Genomic DNA, 21,485 nt, shown 5'->3' with positions numbered 1-21,485 from the left:
GTTTTATATAATGCTTTGCATAATCATATCAAGCTAATTGAATATATAATCTTTTAGATGTGCATCTAACAAGTAAATGTTTAATTGAATCGCATTGTATTAGAGAAATTCACTAAACATGCACATATAACAAAGTGGATATTATAAACTTCAAATATTAGATCAACTATATGACATAATGATATTCGCTCTCATATTTTATCGATTGACTAGTTTGACTAGTGGTTTAGGAATATTCATTGACCTGGTGTTTTAGGAGAATCTAGTCGTCTAGTTTGTATATGATGACTATCTCTAAGGTAGGGTAGGTTAGGCATAGGCGCTATCGCTTTTACTAATATAATAAAAAAGTTATGTTTTTTCTATTGATCGAAGATGCAAGCTTATTTAAAACTTATAATCTAGAAAACATGAAAATAAGTTTTTATTGTATGCCACTATCATGGGCTCACTTTCGCGAAATGAATTCTAAGCGATCCAAATATAGCAACTTGTAGCAATGGTTATTGTCCAGGATACTTTCTCTTGCATGTATAAAACTATCATTAATTATGGCGCTTTTTTCATATGGGTTCTATGTGATTTGAATACAGAAACTTATATGGTATTATCATCATTGATTAATGATAGGTAGCGTTTCCTATAAAATGCGAATATAATACTTACGTGCAATCATCATTGATAGAGACTGTTTCTTATAAATGAGATCTACGTGAGGCAAATCTAAATTAGTTACGCTCTAATTGATTTATTAGAAAATGATGTCACAAAAGTATACCTTTTAAAACTAAGTGGGCTGTTCATGTAATAAATTAATATTAGATGGGATCAAGAATGAAAATGTCAATTACCCTAAAAATCTTTGGCCCCTATTGCAAAATTGATCCTTCATAGTTTGTTCCGTCCATATCCTAAAAGAAGTCTCTAAAAAAGGCCACAAAATCCCCAAAACCCAATCAAATTTTCTTGAGTACAACAACAATGGCTGCCACTACAGCTGCTGCCATTTTCACCCTTCCAAAGCTCTGCAAATCCTCCATTAGCCCAAAATCCATATCCCTTTTTTCCCCAAAATCCACTCTTTCTTCTTCTTTCTCCATTTCATCTGTTCCATTCAAGGTACATCACTCAAAGCGCACCGTACGACCCCTTTCATACACCACTCCAAGAATCTCCGCCGTCATCTCCGTCGGAGACAAATTACCCAATTCCACACTTTCCTACTTCGATTCATCCGATGAACTCCAGACCCTTTCCGTCTCTGACCTCACATCTGGGAAAAAGGTTGTTCTTTTCGCCGTCCCAGGTGCATTTACACCAACATGTTCACAGAAACATCTTCCTGGTTTCGTGGAGAAGTCGAAGGAGCTAAAATCGAAAGGGGTTGATACAATTGCTTGTATTTCGGTTAATGATGCTTTTGTGATGAAAGCTTGGAAGGAGAATTTGAACATTAGTGATGAAGTTTTGCTGTTGAGTGATGGGAATTTGGAGTTTACAAAGGCAATTGGGTGTGAACTTGACCTTACTGATAAGCCTATTGGACTTGGTGTTAGGTCTAGAAGATATGCTATGCTTGTGGATGATGGGGTTGTGAAAGTGTTGAATTTGGAAGAAGGTGGAGCTTTTAATGTTAGCAGTGCAGAAGATATTCTCAAGGCTCTTTAGAGGTTTAGTTGTGTTTTTCGTTTCTTGTTTCTTTCTTTTGAGGGAATGTTGATGATAATCATGAGGCTAAAATGTTGTTTTCAAGTGTTTAATTACTAGTCTCTGTGATGAATAATACAGATGTCTTCAAAGATTATGAAGCTAATTAGTTAAAGTACTGTTTTTTTTTGTTTCCTGTTCTATCTATTTGGAGATTATGACTATATGTGATTCTGTTTTTTGTCTTGAGCCGAGGGTGTGTTGGAAACAGCCTCTCGAGGTGAGGTAGAGGTAAGTCTACGTACACTCTACACTCGCCAAACTACATTCTGTGGGAATATGCCGGGTATGTTATTATTGTTGTTGACTATATGTGATCAATTTTTAAGCTGAATGAACTTGAGACTTGATAGAAATTTTGCCAAGACAAATGAGTGTTGTTTGATTTGACATTTTGCTTAGAGAAATGACTTGTTGAAACTTGAAATTTGTTGAATTTGGAAGAAGGTGGAGCTTGCAACAGTGTAGAAGATATTCTCAAGGCTCTTTAGTGTTAGTGATGAATAATACAGGTGTCTTCAAAGATTATGAAGCTAATTAGTTAAAAGTATTGTTTTTTTGTTTCATGTTGCATAAATTTGGTTGGAGATTATGACTGTTTGTGATCAACTTTTAAGCTGAATGAACTTGGGAGTTGAGAGTTATTGAGAGAAATTTTGCTTTAGACAGATGACTGCTGTTTGACTTCGACATTTTGCACAAAGAAATGACTTGTTGAGACTTGAAATTATACATTGTAGTTTTATGCTTGTGGATGATGGGTTGTTCAAGTGTTAAATTTGGAAGAAGGTGTAGCTTTCGATGTTAGCAGTCTAGTGTTGCGAACAATCTTGATTTCAAGTGGTTGATTACTAGTCTTGTGATTGAATAACATAACAAAGATGTCTTCAATGGTTACAAAGTAATTAGTTAAAACACTAGTTTTTGTTTCCTGTTCTTTCTATATGGAGATGATGACTGTATCTGATCAGTCTATAAACCGAATGAACCTGGGAATTGGGAGTGATTGAGAGGAATGTTGCTAAGACAGATAAGTCCTGTTTGATTTCAACATTTTCAGAAATGACTCGTTGAAACTCGAAAATAATACATTGTTAAAATGTTTTATGCTTGTGGATGGTGGGGTTGTTGAGGTATTGAATTTGTAAGAAGGTGGAGCTTTCAAAGATATTCTCAAGGCCCTTTAGAGGTTTATTTGTCTTTTTTTCCCTGTTTCTTTCTTCTGAGGAAAATGTTTATGATAATCTTGAGGCTAACATCTTATATTTCTAGTATTTGCTTATTAGTCTTATGATGAATAATATTGATGTCTTCAAAGATTATGAGGCTAATTAGTTATAAGCACTGGTTTTATTTGTTTTCTTGTTCTATCTATTTGGAGATTGTGATTGTTTCTCTGGTCCATTTACTTGGAAGTTTGCTAAGACAAATGAGTGCTGTTTGATTGTGATGCATGTAACTTGTGTTACTTTTCGGTGCAAATTCAGATTTAGTTCGGGCTCGAGAATAATGGATCTGCTCCTGTCCTTGAGGAGCTAGACTGATCATGTAATTTGTTGTTATTTGAGCTTTATGTGAATTTTTTTTTGACACTTTGAACAAAGTTAATTTGAGCTTACAATAACACTACGTGACTATCGGAGCTTTTGAGCATTTGACTATCGTGTTCGAAATTTTAATTGTATGCTTAAGTTTTTATAGGAAATTTGCACTGTTCAAAGTAAATCCAGTCTATTTTCATAATATTATAAAAGTAGCTCCTGACTCAACTGTTAACGAAAGATAAATTCATAATAATTTCTTAAAACTTTAAGAAAAAATTTGACATTTTTTTCGTAAAGTATTTAATATTACTACATCTAGGGTTTATGGTTCGGTGTTGATCGATTATTCGCTAAAATCAAAATCAAACTAATTTAGCCGGTTTTAAATTTTTAAAACCAAATCAATTTAGTTAGTTTTAAATTTTTAAGACTAAATCAAACAAAAAATCGTCGGTTTGGTTCTTTTGTAATAAATTTTTTGAGGACGTACGAATCTCGATAGATAGATACACCTAGTTCATGAACAATCCACATGAACGTCATCGTGGATTCAATGAAGTAATACTAGAGTTATTATTACACGAATAAAGTGATTTAATTACAGAGAAAATGTGACTATCTTATGTGATACATTAGATAAAGATCAAAGTAATGAATTTTGACTTAGAGTTGTAGTAGTTGAGCTAAAATTTAAGTGTTGAATTCGAGAAAATGATAAATTTAAAGACTTAGGTTGATTAAAACTTAATAAAATATGTATAATTTATTTATGAATATAAGATGCAATAATTATAAAAAAGTTTATATATAATTTATCGATTTGGTTATACTTACGATTTTTCTAGTAAAATCAAAATCAGACCAAATAATATCAATTTTTAAAAATTTAAAATCAAATTAAATTAAATATCAATTTTACTCGATTTAATTTTTTAACCATAACCATGAATAGGCAGCAACCCTAACTACATCCAAATAAAAGATCACGAGTATGCTTTAGACTTCATTTTTTATTTTATAAAAATTTTAAATTATCTATGAAAATAAATAATTTATATACTATGTAACGCTTCAAAGGGTACTTATTATTTGCCCCTCCTTTTTTTTTTTTTGGTCAAACCTCTAGAATATAAGGTGAAAAAAAAAACTAATGGAAAAAAAATTATTTGTCAAATTTTTAGCGATAATTACAATTTTACCATTGTATCCCAAAAATCCACATTAGAAAACCCCTCTTCAGCCGAATTCAGAAACCCTAGTTTTCACAATAAATTGAAATTGGGGCGGTGCTGGAGAAGAAGAAGAAGAAAGCTTGAGAATCATGGCGGAGCATTTGGCTTCTATATTCGGTACAGAGAAAGACAGGGTGAATTGCCCTTTCTACTTTAAGATCGGAGCGTGTCGGCATGGTGACCGCTGTTCCAGGCTTCACACAAAGCCTAGCATCAGTCCCACCTTGGTTCTCTCTAACATGTACCAGCGTCCTGATATGATCACCCCTGGTGTTGACCCTCAAGGCCAGCCCCTTGACCCTCGCCAGATCCAGCGTCACTTCGAGGTATATATTTATATATGTGTCTCTGTATGTGTTTATATGGATCTATCTATGTCGAATCTAGGTTTTTGAATATATGGTTTCTGAGCGTGAGTGGTAAGGTGGAAGCACAAAAACTAGCTTAGATACGAAGAAATTGAAGATTTAGTTACGATTAGAAATCATTCACTTAAAAATTTAATTGAAAGTTTTAAGAATAAGGGAAATGCTAGATTGTGTAAGCTGAATTGCTATTATTTGTGGATGAGTAGGTTGGAAGCACAGTAGCTAGCTCAGACACTGCTATCATTAAAAAAACATATACTTGTGTATGTGTGATATTAGTAGGTTGGAAGCCCTAAAGCTAGCTCAGACACCGTTATCATTACAAAAAAACATATACTTGTGTGTGTGGACGCGTGTGGACGCACGAACGATACAGTTTTCCTTCTGCTTCGTATGTATATATGGATTGGATGGATACTTGTTTATTTTGTTTTTATGAAATGACTGTCTTAAGAAGTGCTATTATCAGTGTCTTTGGTTTAAACAAAGAGAAGTTGAAGTTTCAAACTAGTTGTCTTGAATAAATTGTTTTTGATTGTTGGCTAATTTCTAGGTTCTGTTCTGTTAGCCACTGGGAGGTTGGGGGAGACTTTTTTGTGTAACTATAGAAAGTTAACTCATAACTGTGTTGCATGTTGTGTAGTATGCACAAGTTTTGCGTTGTCGTTGAATGGGTTTTACGGATTTGTTAAAAGTGAACGTGGTGTTGAAACCTCCATGAGGTAGCGGTAAGGTCTTGCGTACACTCTACCCTCCCCAGGCCCAACTTGTGGGATTTCACGGGGAATGCTGTTGTTGTTGAACTTGGTTCTGAGAGCGCGGTACTGACCGAAGCATTTTCTGTTTCCATATGCTGCAAGAACTTAGAACAATGAAAAAGCAAAACAGTGTGTTGTGAAAACGTTAAGCCCTTTTCGTATGTTAGTGTGCTGATGGGGTTTTGGTGCTGTGATGTAATTGCATGTTAAAATAGAATTCATGTCAATTTTTATTCAAAAGACTGTCCCTCGTTTTTAGCTTCTGTTTTCTCGCTGTGGTGTCATCTTTGAGGAAATATGAGGTTTGTTTTATGTATAGGTTATTTTTGTTCAAGTTCGTAATGGGTAATGTAAGGTGTGCTTACATCCTACCCACACTAGACCCCACTTGTGGGATTACACTTTGTTCATTGTTGTTGTAAGTTTCTAATAGGAATTCTGTCCGAGTAAAAGTAGGTTGATTTATTATCCTGTGTTTCCTCCTGATTTCGTGGGAATGAAATATGTGTGATCACCATTGAACATGCAGGACTTCTATGAAGATTTATTTGAAGAGCTTAGCAAGTATGGAGAGATTGAAAACCTCAACATCTGTGACAATTTAGCTGACCACATGGTATGTCCACTTCTCTATATGAACTTTGCCATAGTGATTTGCTCTCATCTGACCTGAGTGATATTGTGCCTCTTTCCACAGGTTGGTAATGTGTATGTCCAGTTCAGAGAGGAAGATCACGCTGCAAGTGCGCTTCAGAATCTTACAGGAAGATTTTATGCAGGTTAGTTCACTCATTTTGGTTGAATGATGTTTAGTTTCAGTTTTGATTGTGTTAGCAGTTAGTTTTGGTATGGGTTTTCTGGTCAACTTTGTTGGTTCTATAGAAATAACCCAAGGAGAACTCAGTGCTTATCTTAACAAGATCAGTATAGGTGGTTTTTGGTTATATTTATCTCAAGTATGGCGCAATTGACTCGTAGGTCTCTACAAGACAGATAGATATCTTTCAAGTTGTTGCCCCTCATCTCCTTCAATTTCTGGAGATTATGTAGAGTATTATGCTTATGGTTGCACTTGTCTGTGTTTAAACCAAACATTATTTCAGTTTTTAGATCATATATATCCTAAATGGTGGAAAGAAATTTAGGTTTGGACTATGGAATAGTTTATTTTTGCAGGGAGCTTAGTTTATTTCAAAGGGGATGCTATTTTTTTTTTTGAGAATGGGAAGGAACAAATCAATTCAATTTTTTTGTTATGTATTATACTAATGTTTCTTTTTGTGCGATAAAGTCATTCTCTATAGCTGACGATCATGAAATTTGTATATTTTAGGACGCCCAATCATTGTTTTAGTTCACTCATTTTGGTTGAATGATGTTTAGTTTTAGTTTTGATTGTGTTAGCAGTTAGTTTTGGTATGGGTTTTCTGGTCAACTTTGTTGGTTCTATAGAAATAACCCAAGGAGAACTCAGTGCGTATCTTAACAAGATCAGTATAGGTGGTTTTTGGTTATATTTATCTCAAGTATGGCGCAATTGACTCGTAGGTCTCTACAAGACAGATAGATATCTTTCAAGTTGTTGCTCCCCTCATCTCCTTCAATTTCTGGAGATTATGTAGAGTATTATGCTTATGGTTGAACTTGTCTGTGTTTAAACCAAACATTATTTCAGTTTTTAGATCATATATATCCTAAATGGTGGAAAGAAATTTAGGTTTGGACTATGGAATAGTTTATTTTTGCAGGGAGCTTAGTTTATTTCAAAGGGGATGCTATTTTTTTTTTGAGAATGTGAAGGAACAAATCAATTCAATTTTTTTGTTATGTATTATACTAATGTTTCTTTTTGTGCGATAAAGTCATTCTCTATAGCTGACGATCATGAAATTTGTATATTTTAGGACGCCCAATCATTGTTGACTTCTCCCCAGTGACTGATTTTCGGGAAGCCACGTGTAGGCAGTATGAGGAAAATGTATGTAACCGAGGCGGCTATTGCAACTTCATGCATCTTAAAAAGATAAGCAGGTTTTCATCTGCCCATCCCTCCTTTTCCTCTCCCATCACACAGACATCACCAAAACTCTCTGCTTTCTTTCTAATCTTGGTATTTGGTGGCTGATGCATTTTTTTTGGTTGAAGGGAGTTGAGGCGGCAATTATTTGGGAAGAGCAGTAGGCGAAGGCGCAGTCATAGTAGAAGCCGAAGTCCGCGTGGTAATCGCAATTATGAAGAGCAGCGCCCACAGGGAGGTCGTGGTTTTGGTAGAAGAGGAGGTGGAGGAGGTGGTGATCGCTACCATGATAGAGGTAGGAGGCCTAGAAGCAGAAGTCCTGGACGAAGGAGCGGACACAGCAGAAGTCCTGGGGGCAGGAGAAATAGAAGTCCAATTAGGGAAGGAAGTGAGGAGAGAAGAGCAAAGATTGAACAATGGAACAGAGAAAAGGAAGAGACAGGATCTGGGAGGAATCATGGCGGTGGGGCACGTAGGGAAGACAGGGAAGGCAGTGCTGAGAGGAGGGCAAAGATTGAGCAATGGAACAGGGAGAAAGAAGAGGCAGATTCTGCTAAATATGGTAATTTTGACGCTGACAATGGCAGGAATGATGGTGGTGTTCACTATGGAGAACAGTTTGATGATGGTTACCCGAAGCAGCAGTAGGTAGAAAATGGAAGTGATGGCTGCTGCTATGGTAGTGTTGCTCTGGTTAGTGGCACTTCCATCATACTTATTGTTTCACCTGAATGTCTTTCAATCTTAGTGGCACATTGCAGAAGTATAGCTCACTGTCCATTTTCCACTGTGCAGGGTGGAGTACAGGTCCACTGTCCTATGATTTTGAAAAGTGTTACCCATCTTTTATCTTCTTTTTACCAAAATTTTTAAGTACAGGACTTTGTTTAACAGGGATCATAGTGAGGCCTACTTAGAAACACTGCCATTTTTCCCGTCTCTGATGCATCCGTTGCTTGCACAGTGAAGCTTGCAGTGCTCAATTTTTCTTGTTAATTTTTCCAATGTCCTTTTTCCTGTCTCATATTGACAACTATTTATTTCTTATATAGGGAACCAGCCAACGGTAATATAGCATCTGTTAATTTGTAGAACAGCTTTTTAACTTTAGGGCCTCTGATCAAATGATTTTTTTCTCTCGCTGGTTCGTTCTTCCTGAAAATGGAACATTTGATTAAAGTGATTAGGAGTAGAAACATAGCCCTTCCAAGATTTCTGCCCACCTTAGATTTGTTAGTTGTCTACAGTCTAGGGGCTTCTCTCTTCCTAGGCTAATTCATAGAGTTTGTCATTCTTATAAGATTGATGTTATCTATTCCAAGGTTTTGCAGGTTAAAAGGTTCCTGCTTTGCAGTGGTCGTGCCTACCTTTACATAGCAGCTTACAATGGTCTTGTATACAGGTTTTCTCTGCTGCAGACGAGTCCATGGGCTTCTAACATGCTAGGGATGGCGAGAAGTGAAGGAACCAAGTCCATGGACCTATGAAGTTCTTTCCGTTTTGGAGTTTTATCATTTGTTAGGCATTACAGGTTTATATCCTCAAAGACAATAGTGCTGTGTATAACTGTACTGGTTGGTGATCTGTTGGGTTGAGTTTCATTTCAGTACTTAATCGTGTTTTACTTTCAGTCGTTTGGAGGTTTCTGTTGAAACAAATTTGCTGAAGAGAGCAGGATTTTTATGTGGCAGTTGCTAGACTGCAGTATAAACTCCTTTTGCAGTTTCTTTCGTTACATTTATGTTGCCGTCTTTATCATGTAGTCGAAATGATCTCTGCATCTTCTCTTTCGTGTTGTGTGACTCCGATGTAATATTATGCATCAGTGTGAATATAGGCTTGTGGCTTCATGACGTGGAAGCTAAAATCATGAATGTTTTGACATTAGTGATTTTCTAGCCATTTTGAAGCATAATGGTGAGAGAAAAACCTTGGACTAGATGTCAAAACATTCATGATTTTTGAATCTTACTACTGTCAAAACATTCATGATTTTCTCTAAGTATACTACGACAGACATCCACCGCAATTTCACAGGTGGAGTCTAAGGAGGATAAGATATATGAAGATCTTATCCCTACTTACATGAGGTAGAGAGATCATTTTCGATGAATCTTTGGCTTGAAAGGTAGTTATCTGATGTAAGATTGTACGAAAATAGACAACAAAGTAGTAAGATTCAAATTTCTCAATGTAATGATGTGATTTATTTAGACTCGTCCACCGCGAACTTGGATCATCACATGGTTACTAAAGTTCCATACGGCTATGAGGAAGTGAAAAGACACTCTCACTTTATTTGAGCTGAATTATATCCACCGAAATCATTCTCGAGTCACTTGAGAAATGAACATATATCTAAAATAATTCTGACTTGAAATACAAACTATGAAAAAACTAATTACTACTTGTTATTAGAATCTGTAAATGCTTAGTATATTTCTCTTGTACTGAGGATTAATAATTAAATCAATTTAGTGGAGAATTGTTCTTTTCTCATTTGTCAGCATCATCACTAGAATCATAACTTAGGTAAAAGAATTGACATCTCAACTAACAACACTATTTTATTCTTAAATTCACAAGCACTCGATAGTCACAAGGCATGGAAAATAGGTTTCTGGGATTAGATCAGACTCGAGAAATAATGTATTTTTTATGACCACGAAGGAATTTTGATTTCTTTTAGAAAGAAATTGGGGAAGGAAAGGTTTACGTAATTGATACTTCAATTTGTATGGAGGCAGATACATTGTTTCTGATTAAATCATTGGCTCGAAAACGTGTAATCAAAACGTAATATAAAAAGTTTTGTTTTAAAAATGTGATCAATGAAATTCGATAAAGACCTAACATACATTTTGACAATTTAAGAGAGAAGAATTAGTTCGTATTTTCCTGAATTAGGAGTTATCTAATTTCTATTATCTTGCTATAACTTAATCTTTACTCAAATCGATAATAATTGAGAGCAATTCTTAATTAAAAGAAAGGAAAAACATAAAGATGATTCTGATTTTTTGTTCTCTTAACAAAACCTATTTGCTTTGAAAATATTCTTTTGTTGGATAGTTCATAATTTTCCATATAAATGTCATTAAGTAACAAAATTGAACTCATATTTTACTAGGACCACAAATTTTAGGATTACTTTTCTCAAACTCTTATATTAAAAATAAATTTTTTTTAGCAAATAAAAAAGTTTTTTTAAATCATAATATCCTTAATATTATAAATAATTATATAAAATAGTACTAATCAAATTTAAAATTCGAAATTAAAGTTATATTGATTAAATGTATCTTTATTTTTTAAAATATATATATCAGATCAATATTAGTCGAGTAATATGAGTCCGACGAATGAATAATGGGGTCGGGTTTGCGGGGGGGGGGGGGGGGGAGGGGGGGTTAGGACCAAACAAAAGTGTGATGCAATGTTTGTTCAGAGGTAGCTTGGAATTTGTGGCAGAATAATTCCAATGTATTGAGCCTTAGACAAGACATTTACTGTTCTTTCTTGTCTACTCTCCTCGTATTTATCAATTTTTTTTAAAAAAAATTATTCTAACGTAAAATTAACACTCGTAAAATCTCATTCTGATCAAATTTTGGTTATACTTTTGGCTAAAAAGATGTTTTCATAGTTATATGTATACTCTCCTCGTGTTATATTACTTGATCTTTGTTAATTTTGATTTTTTAAAATCAAAATATTAATATTGTTTTATTCTTTCTAGTCAATTTTAAATAAATATTGAGGTATAATATATTCTTTTAGAAATCGCGGAGCTACGTTACTACGAGGGTGTTCAATTGAATTCCTTTCGTCAAAAAATAATATTATATACATAAAAATATTTACTCTTTTAATGCTAAAATGAATAATTAAAAATAAATGACCAAATAAAACGAAACAGACAAAAATTCAAACACGAAAAGCTGTGGTACCGATAGTGACGCAACAGCACTGAAGACCTGGTCATGTAAAATTATTTATTTAAACATAGAAATTAGTGAAATGAGTAATAAAAAAAACATTATTTTTTAAAACAAAAGTTAAAAATATTGTCAGCATATGACTCTCATGAAAATAAAATCATATTTTAATTCAGAAAATATGATTTGTTCAAGACATGAATATGAAGTCAAGTTCAAAATTTATTGGGCTATTTCGTTTAATGGGCCCGCTACATTAGCTCAAGGTCCACAATGTGTTAAATATTATGGTATGGTACTGCAAATTAAAATAAAGATCGTTAAGATTATGTCACGTGCGTGTAATAGGTTTAGTCAATATGAGATTAACTAAAGTCATTAAATGTCTAAAATGACATAATTTAACTAATCAAATATGATTTATTAATTAGATAATTTAACTAAAGTCAACGAGGCTTTGATATAAAAATGGACACCGCTCTTTCCAATTTTATACATCCGTTTCGAAAATAGTAACAAATACCAGTATTTTGTTACAATATTTATACTAATTTATATATATGATTAATCTAGAAAATTGTTTACAAAATAATAGGTAGTTAATATTGATGGTGCAACATTTTGAAACTTTTTTTTTTCTTTTTATATACTAAAAACAAGTAACATAAAAATCTAATTTTGGTATAAAAACTAAGGTCGAATAGGGAGGGTCTTTTGGAAATAATTTTTCTATCTTTACGAGGTAGTAATAAGATTTGCGTATACTTTATCCCTTTCTGACTATTTTATGGGATTTCAATGAATATGTCATTATTAATAGACACAATTCATAATATTTGTAATAAGTTTTATGAATTAATTAACCAAAAATAATAAATGAAGGTAATTATACTTTCTACCATCTCTTATTCTTGATAATATAAGGAACAAAAGAAATTAATAAGAAGGGCAATACGAAAGGAAATTGCTAATTATGATAACAATTTTATATAATATGCTCAACCCCAAAATTAGCAAAATATTTTTAAAAAAAGATTACGTATACTATTTCAGTGAACTCGATTTCTCATATTTGTTTTTTCACAAATAAGTTGTATGAAAACACATTTTTAAATTAAAGTGTTATTCATCATTAACGAAATAATAATATTCTTAACAAAATTACGTATCCTATTTGTTCTTTGCATAAAAAATATATTTTTCAATTGACGTTACATGCATTTTTTTTGTCATTTGCATAAAATGCAGGAATAATTTGTTCTTTGCGTCAAGTTTCAACAAGCTAAAAGTGATAACGTCTCTTTAAAATGTATATTTCTTTTTAATCGTGAAATTATTTAGCTAAGTCTTTATGAAAAAATTAAGCACATAATTATTCTAATATTAATAAAATCTAATTTCAAAATAATTAGTCAACGTAAATTGTATTACTTTAAAATTCTTTTTAATAATTTTTTTCTAAAAAAAATAATTAACTTTAAAAATTGATCGAACAAATTATAAGACAAAATATCGCTTTTTGATTGCGATAGTATCAAAAAGTTAATGCGACAGTTAGAACAACAGTAACGATAACAATGATTGTGTTGTCTTTTTCAACTGAAATTTGGAAAAATAAAATAAAAGTTGCACCAATAAAAAATTACTATTAATGCCTATCAAAATTACCTAGACAATCGGTTGCCTATTATTCTATGTCCTATCAATGGTCCACTATTGGCTTTTTCCAAGTATTTATTTTTTCCATATTATATTTGAATATATATCAAAGATTTAATTAATTTAAGTTTGTGTGACATAAGACAAATATAATTTTTTATTATAATAAAAATGACTATTAGCGACATTTAATTCTTAATTATCGCTAAAATATGTATTTTAGCAGCAATTGTCACTTTTGTATATGTCCCTAAAACCTTTAGCGACATTGATTTTAATGACACTTAACTAATATCGATAGAAACTTTAACGCTCTTTATTAATATCAATGTTTAATACCGCTAAAAGTTATTTTTATCATAGTGTTTTTTTAATCTAAGGTTAGAATTTAAAATCTTTACTAAAGAATGAGAAGAACTAGAGTAATCTCTACCTAGGGAATAACGAATGTTCAGGTCTGAAAAATGGATCAATTATTTAAACACTTGTATTAAGCTATATTATTATCAATAAAATATTTTAAATTTGATTTTTTTTCCTCATTTGTTTATTAAATAGTTAAGTTAACTATATAAAAATATGTCATGTATGTTAACTATACATTATGCATAAATACGCCATAAAATACAATGCATTTTCGACTAGAGTTTGGTGAGAAATGACATATTTAATATGGACAGATAAATAAAAAATACACGTAAAAAAATTCTCAAATTTAAAATTGAAACTAATTAAGTTCGTTTAATTTGCAGAATTAATGATAATTGTGATAAGTTTAGTCCAATGTTTACCAATAAAAATAAATGATGATAATGATATTTTCCAGCAAATTCTTGATAGTAACAAAAGAATTTGATAAGAAGGGCAATACGCATGGAAATTACTGATATAATAACAATTTTATATATAATGTTTAATTCCAAAAATAGCAAGTATTTTAGGCGTATAGTCTTAGTCCTCATTGACTAATTTATTCATATTTCGTTCACTTTTATTAATCACATTTTACTTGTAAAATTTTATCTGATTAATATTTAAAACTAAAATAGATTAAGTTATTGTTCTAAATTTATAATTTAGATATTTAAAAACTATATGAATATATATGAATTGCAATTATTCTCATGTTAAAATGAAAAAATAGAACATAAAGTATTGATCAAAAAGTTCATGTAGTTTGTTTCCAAAAAAACTAAAAGCGGATGAAAAATATGTTTTTATTAAATATTTACTCTATTTATGTGTCATTAACTCGTAATTAATATTTTAGTAGTTTTCAAAAGTAATTACTCACTCTGTTCAAATTACTTGTTTTCTTCTTTTTTTCTAGTAATCTGTAATTTTAAAAATTGTCTTTCTTTTAGTGTGTTTTTTAAAAATATCTAACTTCAAAACTCTTTAATGTTAATATATCATATGACATGTTTAACAACACAAGATAAAAATATATTTTGCTACATTACATTTATTTATACTTTAAGATCGCTAAATTTAGAAATTCTTTTTACTTTTTTAAACTTTATTTTAAATCAAGTTAAGATATATAATTAAAGTAAAAAAAATATTAATTGAAAATAATATTTAAAATAAATTAATTTTAAAAGATTAACCAAACAGACTACGAGACAAGACGTAACTTTTTTATTATAGCCTGAACAAAAAGTTGATGCGACAGTTACAATAAAAATAACAATAATAATATTATCACATAGTTTTCAACAAATTTTTTATTTAAATTTTAAAGAAATGAACCAATTATATACTATCAATAGTTGATATTAAACTACTTGAGTAATCGGTTGCCTATACTCCTATCAGTGACCCACACTGGCTTTTCCAAAGCACTAGGACATCAATTAATTTAATTTTTTTGGATATTTAAAAAAGAGCTTGTTTTTCTTATATATTTTTTTAATATTCATGTTTAAATTTAAAATCTTTACTTAGATAAAAAAAATTTATTCATTCCACTAAAATCTTTATTTAATACGTTAAATTCGCTTCTATGCAAATTGAAATTGTAATAAGTGTAACATATTAATTCTAGAGGAAGAAGGGAAGATGTCGAGATCAACTGGATTTAATAAGTTTAGTTAAATTTTAATCTTACATTTAACTAATTTTGCCATTAGCATAAATAACAAATAAAGATGATGATATCTTAAAACATGTTTTTAATAACAAAAAAAAAATAACAACTAAGGTTTTATAACAACTATATACTAGTATATTTCTGAGGAATAATCGACATGTATTAAATGACTTCATTTCATCATTAACTAGTTATGCAAATATATGATATTTATTTGATTTATGTAAAATTAAATTTTAAATAGACTGATATTTATGTATAGATATAATACTATATCATGTCCATCAACAAAATAGACTACAATTGCTACTTCTTAAAATGATAAAAAAATAATTTTCATTCATGAAGCTAAACACAATTTATTTGATTGAAATCAATAATTGAATAGAGTTTTTCCAACAATATTGCATAGATCAACTAATAGAAGTATAGATTAAAAAAGAGAACAAATTTTACTAAAATTCTTTTAAGATCTTTAACGGTAAAATAAACTTTAGGTGAATCGTCCACTAAAATATTTGAAAATTTTATTCACAAGATTGATGTGTTGCCTTCGATACTATATATATATATATATATATATTGTAATTTGACGGCCTCCATACGACAAGTTAAATTCAATTAAGACTGTTTAATGTCATCCTACCGTAAATCATAGTTCATACCTATATAAAGATATCATATACTGATACAAAAAGATTGAAATCCCATTAGATCCTTAGATATTCAAATAGAAATTAAAATATTATATATTTATTTTTTAAAACTCGTTGCACAACACTTCAAACGATCAAATAAATCCTAAGTACATTTAATTTTATATAAATTTAAATGTGTAATCATATATACAAAAAATTCTAACGTATAAAAAATTGAAATCAAATTAAATAATATATTTACGTATTGTGCCTTCTGACAACGTACGACAAGATATCACTTTTTGATTGACCAAGAAGATTGATGACAGCCAATCAAAATAACAGTTGCAACAACAATGATTATATTATCATTTTCAATTGAATATTTTCGAATAAATGAATCACCAACACAATATCACCTAGAGAATCGGTGCCCATACTCGATGGCCCACTATTTGACTTTCCACATAAATTTCATAATGTTAAAAAAATATGATATTTTAATTTTTTAGAATGACTCAATTAGTTTAACACGTGGTTATCTATACAGATGATTCGAAATTAATTCCTTTTTAATGTCTTATGAGTTGAGTTTGTTACATAGGGCTTATTTAGTACGGTTTACATTTTCTATGTGATTTGCAGGCTATTGCACAATGGAGATTTATCTAGTGCTCACACAAAAGGCAGAGGCTATGACAGATGTTATAGCGATTGCGGGTTATCCTGAGGTTTCAAAAAAAACATATTACATTCTATTCTTGTTATTTTCTAATTATAAAATTTAAAATTTTGTAGAATTTAGATACATCCTACAACGTCCCTATATATTATATCTCAATTTTGAATACATCGTTCAAAATTTCAATATATTACATTTTTATTTTGGATACATCACTCAATATTTCGATACATTATATTTAGTGATATAGCGAATTGATGCATCACATAAAATGATGTATTACGTTACGTTACATCATATATAGTATTGTATCTAACTAATACATCACATAAAGAGAATAGGAATTTTCGTAGATTTTTCAAATTGTGAAACTTTTTTAAAAAAATATAATAAAATAATTTTTTTTTATGACAAGGGAAACACGCAATCGCTACTTTTCGGGTGCGAACAAGGTAAAACTCCCTCTCCTATGCAATAGCTCACAAACCACATAGGAGAGGTAACCCACACTTGGCTAGCTTGGTCGACGAGCTCAACCCAGAAAGCAAATCTCTTGCTTTCGCTAAAAAGAAATTTCAAACTTGGAACGTCTACATGAAAGTCCCAAGCTCAAATCAGAAGCAATATTACTTAGGATTTTTGAGTTTCTGTAATAAGGCTTTTATCCAAAATTTAAGTTAAACAGTTATTTCTTTTAATTCCACTATCAAAAAAGATAAAAAAATATATATATATACTCCCTTTTCATTTTATTATGTTAAATTTACCACTTAAACAAATCTATCTAGTCTAATCTAAGTTTTCAATACAATAATAAGACTTTTCAAAATTGAACTATCAATCCAAACAAAAAAGATATGTTTTTCAAAATAGATATTCACTTATTATATTTCTTTACACTATTTGAATATGCACAAAAGAGTCGAGATACATAATTATAAAAGGAATAATCAAAAAGATAACCAATAATTTAAAATTTAGCTTGATGAGAAAATAAATCTATCAACATAAATTCCATTTAAAAATAATTTTACTTCACAAATTGAGTAAATCTTTTAACCTTCAAATAAGTGATATGAGAACATATAGTGTCTCACAAGATGAGAAACTAAAAGAAAATTAAAAAAATGTCATCCTTTATGATTATGTTATTTTGCTACTTTTCTATAATTGGTCTTTTTTAAGCAATTTTTGTAATACAAATCATACAAAAAAGGTCTTATCTGAAACCATTTTTTAACTCTACAAAAATAGAAATACAGTCGTTGCTCATCATACTTTCTTCAAATAAAATTATATTGAATACATTGTTATTGTATTACTTTTTGTTTTAGTTTCAATGTTTTATGTAATTTGTTTATAACTAAAAAGTTAAAGAAAATTATAATATATTTGACCGATTATTAACTTAATACCACAAATTTAAAAAAAAAACAGTAGATTCTTAAATTTTGTACCAAATAAAAGCGAAACAAATAAATTAAATTAAAAAAAATTCACAAAAGCGAGGGTATAATTTATGTATATTATATTTTCTTGAAATAAAAACATATCGAATAGATTGTTGCTAGTGTAATTCTTCACCTATATTTGTGTGAAAAAAAGATCAAAATATACCTAAACTTTGCTGGAAGGATCATATATACCCCTACATGTAGGGGTGTACAAAAATCGAACCGACGAATAAACCGAATCGATAAAAGTGTTATTGATTTATTATTATTGGGCTATTGGATTAACGGTTTTTTAATGGTTTTATAAAAAAGTTTATTGGGTTATCAGTTCGATATTATAATAATCTCAATATTATATAATAATCTCAATATTTTACTAGTTATTATCTTTGTCATTTAGCCTTCAATTCATATTTCACAATGACTTTGAGTTCAAAATTTCATATCATACAAAACATTAAAATCTAAAGTAAGAACCCTATTCTTCTTAATTTCTCTGTGTTACACTTTTATAGTTCTTTTCATGTTTGTTAATATTATTGTTTCTATTTTATAAGTATTTGTAAAGTTACATTATTATGTTTTCAGATCAAATTTATTAGACTAGTCATATATTTGATTTATACGTATTTACTTATTGGTTAAATCGAAAGCCAAACCGTTAAAGACAAAAACCGATAAAAAATATCTTATGGATTTTGTTATTGGTTTAACATTTTTAAAAACCTAAAACGATAAACCGAACCAATAATACATAAAACCGAACCGAATCGATCAATGCACACCCCTACCTACATGAATTTATTTTATATAAAAGTCAAAAATATAAATTTAAAATATTTTTTATTTTAGTTAAATGAAGACCATATATAAGCTCATTTGTAACGATAGAAATATATGTGAATTGTTCATATAAAGGTAAGAGTATATATGAACTACTGTCATAAGAAGGAGCATATAAGCTCTAAATGACAAAGTTGAGAGATACATCAAATTCTTTTTTTAATTGAATTTTAATTTTCCACATGTTTAAAATCACAAAATTACAAATATTTTAATAAATTTGACATATTTTTAATACACATCCATCTTTTTTTACTTGTTAAATTTTGACTTGGCACAATTATTAAGAATATAACTACTTCATCTATCCACTTTTGATTGTCATATTGCACTTTTCAAAAATCAATTTGACTATTTCTCAATATTAAATTAGATTAAATTAACTCACATTTTACATTAAAAATTTAGATATTTAAAAACTATATAAAAAGTACTATAAATTTCAATTTTTTACTTATCAATATGATGAAAAAATATATCATAGAATATAGTCAAAGATATAAACTTCAATTTCATTTAAAGAAAAATAAAAAATTGATAAGATCCCAAATAGATTCACTCATTATATTTTTCAAAGTCATTAACTCAATGTTAATAAATTTTAAATATAATAATAAAAAATATTCTTTCTTCCTTGGTTAAAAGTGATAAATAAAATAATATATATATTTCATAAGTAAATAGAAACAGAGGAAATATAACATTTTAAATTAAAAAAAATTACTTTCTTAAAAAAATTATTATGTCAAAAAAGGAATAAATAATTTAAAACAAAAAAATTATTAAAAAATTATAAAATATATAAATTATTTAAAATTTTCGTCTCATTCTAATTAACAATACAATATAAGACAAGATGTCGCTTTTTGGTTGTGCTGCAATTAAGAAGATTGATGATGTCCAATCAGAATAACAATAACAATGATTATAATACCATGTTCAATGAATTTCTTAGAAATGAATCACTAAAATACTATCACCTACAATATGACACCAAATATACAAAAGTAATAAACAATTCATAATTGTATTTTGTACCGAATAAAAAATAAATACAGTAGATTACAACCCCCACCACCATCTCATTAAAACTTTATACTAAATTCAGCAAATTCTTTACGTGTATAATTGTACTACTGAAACGGGACCACTAACGGCGAAACTGACGGCACCGTCAATTACGCAATGAAAGGACCAACAAAAAAAAAATTAAATTAACGCCTTCAAAACATAACCTTTTTCGTCAAAATTCTAAAACTTGCTTATCTTTCGGTAAAAATAAAAAAATTGGCTTTTGAAATAATATTTTTGAAGAATAATAATTTAAATTTAATTAATCAACCTAAAAAATTATCCATATAAGAACTGAAAATAAAAATTACTCTTTTCAATTTTTTAAAAAAGCTCGTTACAATTTAAACATTTTTTATCAAAAAAAAACAAATACTAATTAAAATCCAATTTGAATTGATTTAAAAGTTAATCAAACCTACTTATAAGTTAATATTAGTTTTGTGTGTGTTTGAAAAAATTAAAAAAAAAAATAAAATAAGTTAAAAATGACTTAAACAAGTTAAAAACTAAAAGTATGACTACACTACTTTTCTTTTTTTTTTTTACTTAAAAGTCATTTAAAGTTGTGATTAATTTTTTACTTAAAAATATTTTTGCCTATATAAATGGGTTCTAAATATCTAATTATAATAATCACTTCTCTTAAGAAAATAGATACTTTTTACTTCTCAAAAAGCTTGACTAATGGAAATTGTGATGAAGAGTATAACATTAATATTATTTGATAGAAAAATTTTTAAAAAATTGAATTTGAAACAAACCATCAAAATCGACGTGTAAAAACTACTTTATACCCTCTTGTAAAAAAAAGTAATTAATTCTAATTTTGAAAAAAAAAACTTCCATAAAATAAAATTTATCTTTAGAATAAAATACAAAACCCAAAAACAAAACTAACAACCACAAAAAAAAAACAAGGAGGAAGTTTCGGAGATTTTGTACTTTAATTAAGTTATTTAGTAGATGCTTTTGGTATAAAAATTACGATTTCTATTTCTAAAGTGATAATTTGAAAAATTAACTTGTGACATATTACCTTTTTCTTTTAATAAATGACATATTACTTGCTTAACGCTCATAAAAAACAGTTATAACTCTCACTTCCTTAACTATATATGATAAATATTCATAGATAATTTAATTTACCATGTAATTAATTTAATATAGTAAACACATGATAAAATCAAAAAAGTATTAAAGAGAACTGTTCAAATAAAACATACACACATCTTCAGTTCACCAAAAACATATTGTTGTTGTTGTTTCTTTTTGTAAGTGCTATATAATGATTTATTAAATATTATTTGTATCTACTTCACTTCAATAGTTTACTTCCTCTTTAACATTGCGTTGACAAGCATTACTAAAGGCTAAAGCTAAAGATTTTTTTAAAGAACAAAATCTATTATATCCTCTTCAAATTTTATTTATAAATTTATATTAGATATATTTTTATTTTTATTATCAATTTTTTTAAAA

General features: G+C 29.4%; 2 protein-coding genes across 4 annotated transcripts; both read left to right on the top strand.

The window, feature by feature from the left end:
• Positions 1-820: 820 nt before the first annotated feature.
• LOC104644379 (peroxiredoxin-2E-2, chloroplastic) lies at positions 821-1,837 on the top strand. The gene has a single exon (XM_010313946.4). It carries the CDS (start codon positions 982-984, stop codon positions 1,666-1,668), a length of 687 nt encoding a protein of 228 aa, XP_010312248.1. The 5' UTR covers positions 821-981; the 3' UTR covers positions 1,669-1,837.
• Positions 1,838-4,342: 2,505 nt separating this feature from the next.
• Positions 4,343-9,337, top strand: LOC101263952 (splicing factor U2af small subunit B). Of its 3 annotated transcripts, none has more exons than XM_010313943.4 (6): positions 4,343-4,809; positions 6,139-6,225; positions 6,307-6,388; positions 7,514-7,640; positions 7,755-8,319; positions 9,029-9,337. In XM_010313943.4, exons 1-5 carry the CDS (start codon positions 4,573-4,575, stop codon positions 8,272-8,274), a joined length of 1,053 nt encoding a protein of 350 aa, XP_010312245.2. In that variant the 5' UTR covers positions 4,343-4,572; the 3' UTR covers positions 8,275-8,319; positions 9,029-9,337. The 3 variants fall into 3 exon arrangements, with proteins under 3 accessions (XP_010312245.2, XP_010312246.2, XP_069146258.1); XM_010313944.4 differs by having other exon boundaries at positions 8,958-9,337; XM_069290157.1 differs by having other exon boundaries at positions 8,422-9,337.
• Positions 9,338-21,485: the final 12,148 nt, after the last annotated feature.

The sequence above is a fragment of the Solanum lycopersicum genome, chromosome 10, assembly GCF_036512215.1.
Source record: "Solanum lycopersicum chromosome 10, SLM_r2.1".
Classification (NCBI taxonomy): Eukaryota; Viridiplantae; Streptophyta; class Magnoliopsida; order Solanales; family Solanaceae; genus Solanum; species Solanum lycopersicum.
Note: the sequence above shows the minus strand (reverse complement) of the source record. Positions and strands in the feature narration are given on the sequence as shown.

Bases quoted from the DNA above. Each gene is read 5' to 3' on its own strand.
- LOC101263952 (XM_010313943.4), top strand. From the start codon at position 4,573: ATGGCGGAGCATTTGGCTTCTATATTCGGTACAGAGAAAGACAGGGTG. The intron at 6,389-7,513 runs GTTAGTTCACTC...TGTATATTTTAG, and splicing joins TACAGGAAGATTTTATGCAG to GACGCCCAATCATTGTTGAC. The intron at 7,641-7,754 runs GTTTTCATCTGC...TTTTGGTTGAAG, and splicing joins CATCTTAAAAAGATAAGCAG to GGAGTTGAGGCGGCAATTAT.
- LOC104644379 (XM_010313946.4), top strand. From the start codon at position 982: ATGGCTGCCACTACAGCTGCTGCCATTTTCACCCTTCCAAAGCTCTGC.